Source organism: Microtus ochrogaster, chromosome 10, assembly GCF_000317375.1.
Source record: "Microtus ochrogaster isolate Prairie Vole_2 chromosome 10, MicOch1.0, whole genome shotgun sequence".
In the NCBI taxonomy this organism is placed as follows: domain Eukaryota; kingdom Metazoa; phylum Chordata; class Mammalia; order Rodentia; family Cricetidae; genus Microtus; species Microtus ochrogaster.
In genome coordinates this window covers 69,342,753-69,349,040 of record NC_022016.1, presented here as the reverse complement: position 1 = coordinate 69,349,040, position 6,288 = coordinate 69,342,753, and the positions used below count along the sequence as shown (strand labels likewise).

Here is a 6,288-nt window from a genome sequence, read left to right as displayed (position 1 = left end):
GATCTCTGTGAGTTCGAGACCAGCCTGGTCTACAGAGCTAGTTCCAGGATAGGCTCGAAAAACCAAAAAAAAAAAAAAAAAGATAGATATTACAGTTACAGATAAAGCTATTTCTTTCAGTACTGTGTAAAGACCAGGGCTGGTCAGACTAAAGAATTATCTGGACTGAAGGGTCATTAATATCAACTGGAAAATCCAACTAACACCACACAAGAGTCCTTACTTAGGTATGCCTATTCTTCCCTATTTGGGGGTCTTTTCATATAATTGAGCCAGTTGCGTCTTCTCTGTACCTTCAAAAGACTTAAAAATAGTTTTGCTGTTTTAATTTTCATATACAAAACTAACTAAGCTTGCTGCTTTCAGTATACATTATTCTTAAGACAACAATTAAACTCACTCAGCATAACATATGGTTTCGGGGAGATTCCTTGCCTGCACAATTCATTATAATTTTAAACATTTTGAAATTTCACTACTACAACAGTGGTGTTAGTAGTTTTATATTTTATCTATTTCAAGTGTGCATTTTTTTTGCTTCCAAGAAAATTTAGACTCCAAAGAGCACATTTATAAGTAAAATAGTTCCCTTAATGATAGTTTTGCAAGCTATAAAAATGAGCAGAGCATGCTTATTTGTCACACAATGAATCCTAATTTTAAAACTATATAAAAGTTATAATGCATGTTAATCACATAATAAGATAGCTAATTCATACAAGCTATGGATAATTAAAACATTTTGACCGATACAGGCATAACACAACAGTGTAGACTTGGGACATGCAAGTACTTACCTAGCTGGCGAAAGACTAAAGCCTTTACCGTTGAAGCCAGCATCTTCCCTTCAGTTTTACTTGCTAGCACAGAGCAGTTTGTACCTCGCTCAGTCCCCAAGCAACAGTGGAAAACAGTTTGGGATGACTCAGACACGTAGACACCACTTGCGTTAAAGCTAGCTTCGATGTCTGCTTCATAAGCCCCACTCAAAGCCGAAGCCCTCTTTGGGATTCCGGCAGGTGAGAGAAAGGCATCCCCTGTTGCGTTTGGTGGTGCACAAAACAACTTAAATCTCCAGGGAGCAGCTGGATATGCCAGGTGAAGTGCAGCTATCCCATAAAGAAATTCTGTTCGGACAGGAAAAAGACACAGGACACAAGTGACCATTTTGACAAAGATGTAACTAGAAAATGCTTGAGACTAAATGGTGCAGTCCTCAGAAACACTTAACCTTCAAGCGAATAAGTCTGAGCTTCCACCTCCCAGTGCATCAGACTTGAGAACTTGATAGATTTACTGGACTAATTCCATTCTTTGGCACCTCTGCTTTGGAAATTCATGCATCAATTTTCTTTGTTAATCTAGCAAGTTTATATTTTAGCATGAGAAAATTTACATTAATTTTCTTCCTTTTTATAGTAAAATTATTCTTTTAGAATAAATAAGAAATATCTGGATGTTTAATGATATCAATAAGGACTAAAGCACTCTTAATCTCCATGAGAAGGATCACGACAGTATGTTAATGCTTTCGGAGAAAGTTTGTCTCTAACTTAAAGAGAGTTGCAAGGTCTCTTGAACTTTCTCAGGAGTCTCAAGATGTATAATATCCTATAAGAAAATCCCCAGGAAATGATGCAAAACAGTTCTTCCGGGAAACTCAGACTGCAGGTAAATCAGTACCTTTTCAATATAGACCTAAGAGCATCTGCAGCACTGTACCCAAAAAGCTGCAAATTTCGAGCTGGTCTTTAAGTAAGAAATTCTTGAAAATAAACAATTAACTCTCTACCTTTCTTCATTTTACAAATGAATCTGAATAATTTGATGATCTCCTTGCTGTATACATTCCCTAACACAGTGTGGGAATTCTTAGAACTGTATGTGGAATGAGAGCTTTTGAAGAATTAAATGCAACAAAGTGTAAAGAAACAGAAGCAAACAGAATGTTCTGTGGTTTCGAAACAGATAAAGTGAAGAATTCAGACAAAGGCATAATATTCAGTTCAAAGGAAAAGAATAAAACCAAGCAATGAAAAGACACAGGAAATGTACACATATATCCGTAAGAGACCATCATGATGACACAATCTGCATGGTTCCACCAAAGATACTGGTTGCCAGGACTTAAGCCGAGCAGAGAGGTGAATAAGCGGGATGTGTGGACGCTATTCTGTCTGGTTCTATAGGAGTGGGAAACGTCATTGCCCAAGGCCACAGGTGGACAAGAGTGAACCCTGATGAGAACAATAGAATTAGGTAATAATAAGCATCCAAGTAAAGGAAAAATAGCCAGAAAAAAATACACTTACAGAACATTTGTAGTTCCAGCTACTCAGGAGGCTGAGGCAGGAAGACCACTGGAGCCATCAGTTAGTTTCAAGACCAGCCTGGGCAACATTGTGAGACCCTTGTCTCAAAGAAGGGGGAAAGAAATAAAAAAAGAGGGGAGTTATTTATAATAACTACACTTTTAAAAAATGTGTAAAGAAGTGAAAGATTTCTACACTAACTATAGAACATGGATGGAAGAAATTAAAGAAATATGGGGAAATAATATATTTTCATACAATTGAAAGAATTTCTAAATCTTTTTAAAATTTTTATTATCCAAATCAGTGTATAAATTCAATGTATTTGAATTTATCAAATATGGTCCATATCAAAATGTCAATAACATTCTTAACAGAGAGTGAACACTATAAAAGTTCATAAGGAACAAAACAAAAAACCACCAAAAACCAAAGAAATTATGGAAATTATGTTCAAGAACAAAGCTGCCTCCAGCCAGGCATGGTAGCACATGACTTTAACCCTAGAACTCGGAGGCAGAAGCAGGCAGATCTCTGACTTTGAGGCCATCCTCGTCTACAGGGCAGGTTTTCAGACAGACAGGGTTATAGAGAGAAACCCCTTCTAGAAAAAAGGAGCAGATCTGACTCCAAACATAGGACCAAGTCATGTAAGTAAAACAGCATAGTTCCAACAGGAAAAGATGCCCGAATCAACACAGCATGATTAAGAACTCAGAAATAAATCTGTGTATCTAGAACCAATGAAGCTTCAACAAAACTGCCTGTCAAAAGTTCCCTGGAAAATTAATGATCTGTTTAGTAAATGGCACTGGAAAAAATGAGCATTCATAAGAAATAAAGAAACTATACCACCATCCTTCATCATACACAAAAATAACTTAACATGGATCGGTGGCCTAGCAGACTTGTAACTAGGACTAGACTAAAGTCAAGCTGGGAAACACTGAGATTGAGCTATGTGATATTTTGAGACATACTCCTAAATCACAGGCAATTACAACAACAACAACAAAAAAAAGACAAAGATTATGTCGAACTCTAGTTTGTCTCTGAGAAGGAAATATTCACCAGATAGGTGTGTACATCAGTATAGCCATTAGGGGGAAAAGGCCTCAGAAATGGAAGAATGTGGTCCAGCAATCCTACTATGGGATGTCTATCAAATAAAGCAAAATCACTCATGCTGGTCATAGCACTGCTCATGATACAGAGTCACCCTAAGTATTAACAAATGAATGGGTAAAGAATTGTTTATATACACATGTTTGCACTGACCAGCTTTTCATTTCCATAATGAAATATTGGACACAGCCTAGCTTTGCAATAAGAGGGGTTTAGTTTTGGAGACTAAAAGTTCAAACAGCATAGTAAATATTCAAGGAAGTGCTGTGGGACAATGGTTTTACCCTTTAAAGATTTGCTTCTTGTACTTGTTTAATAAAATGCTGATTGGCCAGTAGCCAGGCAGGAAGTATTGGCAGGACAACCAGCAGGAAGTAGAGGTGAAGCAAGGAGAACAGGGGAATTCTGGGAAGAGGAAAGCTCAGTCTGCAGTTGTCACCCAGACAGAGGGGAAGCAAGATGAGACTGCCTCGCTGATGAAAGGTATCAAGCCATGTGGCTAACATAGGCAAGAATAATGGGTTAATCTAAGATGTAAGAATTAGTTAATAAGAAGCCTGAGCTAATAGGCCGACCAGTTTATAATTAATGTAGACCTCTGTGTGTTTCTTTGGGGCTGAACAGCTGCAGGACTGGACAGGATAGAAACCTCTGTCAACAAGGAAGGAAACCTGATGGTGTAAACATCAGTGGCAGGAGGATACCATGGGGTCAGGTATGAGCAGAGCATTGGATGAAGCCAGGTTTGTTCAATAGGATAACACCCACTAGGAGCCAGAATTTAAAGGTTTCATGGCACTTCCTGATACCATCATCCAAGGACCAAATTTCCCATCACAATGGATCATTGGGAGACAATCAATTTACATACACTCTCAAACAACAAATATTATTCCATCATAAAAGAAAGGAAGCTACCATTCTCAACACAAGGAGAGCATATGTTAAGTAAAGCCAGGCACAAAAAGGCAAATGCCACAGGACTTCATTGCCATGAATCTACCTTAAACAAGTAGAGAGCAGACTGTGAATTATGATATAGCAGAGGAAGCTGTAGCTGAGTCAGTCAAATAATTTGTATATCTATACTTAGACAGGAGGAGGGCCAAAGATCTAACACACAGTGTGCCAACTGTAGATAGTGACAATATATACCTTCTTGGAAAATGTTAAGGGAGCAGATATGAAGTTCTCAAAGCATTGAAATGATAATATGACATAATACACTTATCCATTAATTTCAACTCTCCATATTTTACAGATTCCAAAACATTTCTTATGTGATAAATACATAGTAACAAAATACATACGTTATAATTACAAATGAATTTGAAAAAAAAAGTCTATGCACCAAAAACTAAATAATAAACTAGGTTTCTCTATGTTAAAAAAAAAAAAGTTATGGGCAATGTATGGCTAGTTCCAAACAGGAGAATGTTTGAAAATGATGGTTCACTAAAACTACAAGACCATTAAAACAAAACAAAACAAAACAAAAAACAGCTGAAGAAACTTCCTCTGAAGGACAAGTCTACAACTGGTGAGAGGGGGGATAGTCATATATTTAACTCTTTTGGAAAAATGTGGTATTCAGTGACCATTCCAAACATATGCAGCATTCCTTGATAATATCCCCCTCAGAGCATCATACTGTCATGACTACAAAAGTATACACCTGTATTTATATATATGATTGTAGGTATGTGTGTGTGTGTGTGTGTGTGTGTGTGTGTGTGTGTTTCAGACCTTGCACTTAGATACCATTGGCTCTCCTGAGTCTATAGTTTTCCAACTGCAGATTTAGAAGCACTCAGTCTTTGAAATTAAATGATCCATTTGCTTATAAACATATGCACACATGGGTGAACACATGTGCACATGTATATACTCATACATACACATATCATCACCATCAGATCAGTTCTGTTTCTTTATGGAGCTTTAAAACACAGTTAAAAGTTTCTTACAGTTTAGAAAGTCCTAAAATTTGTCTCAGAACAACAAACTCAACAACCAGGTATTTGAAGTGTAAACCAAAAAATCTCACCAGAAATATAGTCAACTAACTGCCCAACCTCACACACACACATAAAATTCAAATCAATAAAATTGAAACACAATACTTGTCTTCTTTGATGTGGTAAAAGGTGAAAGAATGGTGACATGCATTGCTAGTGGAACTGCACAAGAAGAGTGATTTATAGACATGGGTTGGGACCCAAAACACCAAATTACTGTTTAATATAAAAGTTCCTCTTTAGAAATTAATCTACAGAAATATCCTCCCAAATACACAAAGGTGCATGCAACTTACCCCAGTGCAACAAAGCCACATAGAATTTCTGACAAATCATCTTACTTCAGAGATGTACACCTGGAAAACAAAACAAAAATCAAAAACAAAGGAATACACATAGAAAACTCATTGGTCATCTATGAAAAATACATACACTTTGTTTCATTATGCTATACAATCCAGGGTAAGCACTGCAGGATAAGACTGAATTCTTAGCGAGACCATTAATATCACTACTGTTATATCTTTGTTATCCTTATTTCCTAGAGTTATTGTTATAATACTACAAAGTCAAGCTGTTATGGCACAGGTAATAATTTTAGATTCAATTTCAATAAAAAAGAAAAAGGTTTACAAAATGCCTTTGTAAACACATTAATTTGCAGATAAAGTAATATTGATATTAGAGAAATTAAAGGTCTGTCTCATGGCTTAGAACACCTCACTACAAAGGATAACTTCTGATAATGTTTCACATAAATTCTATTCAATCAGAAATGCACTCTGTAAATAAGGTTATTTCTTCTGCTGTCAAGAGTTAGAATGATAAAACTT

At 36.5% G+C, this 6,288-nt stretch overlaps 1 protein-coding gene across 1 annotated transcript in view; it reads right to left on the bottom strand.

The window, feature by feature from the left end:
- The window catches only part of Lepr (leptin receptor), a 76,618-nt gene that overhangs the window by 50,766 nt on the left and 19,564 nt on the right, over positions 1–6,288 (bottom strand). The window contains exons 2-3 of the mRNA XM_005353471.3: positions 5,752–5,811; positions 798–1,127 (exon numbers count right to left, since the gene is read on the bottom strand). Of these exons, the coding sequence (XP_005353528.2) occupies positions 798–1,127; positions 5,752–5,791 (370 nt within the window). The 5' untranslated portion in view covers positions 5,792–5,811. The remainder of the gene's footprint in view (positions 1–797; positions 1,128–5,751; positions 5,812–6,288) is intronic.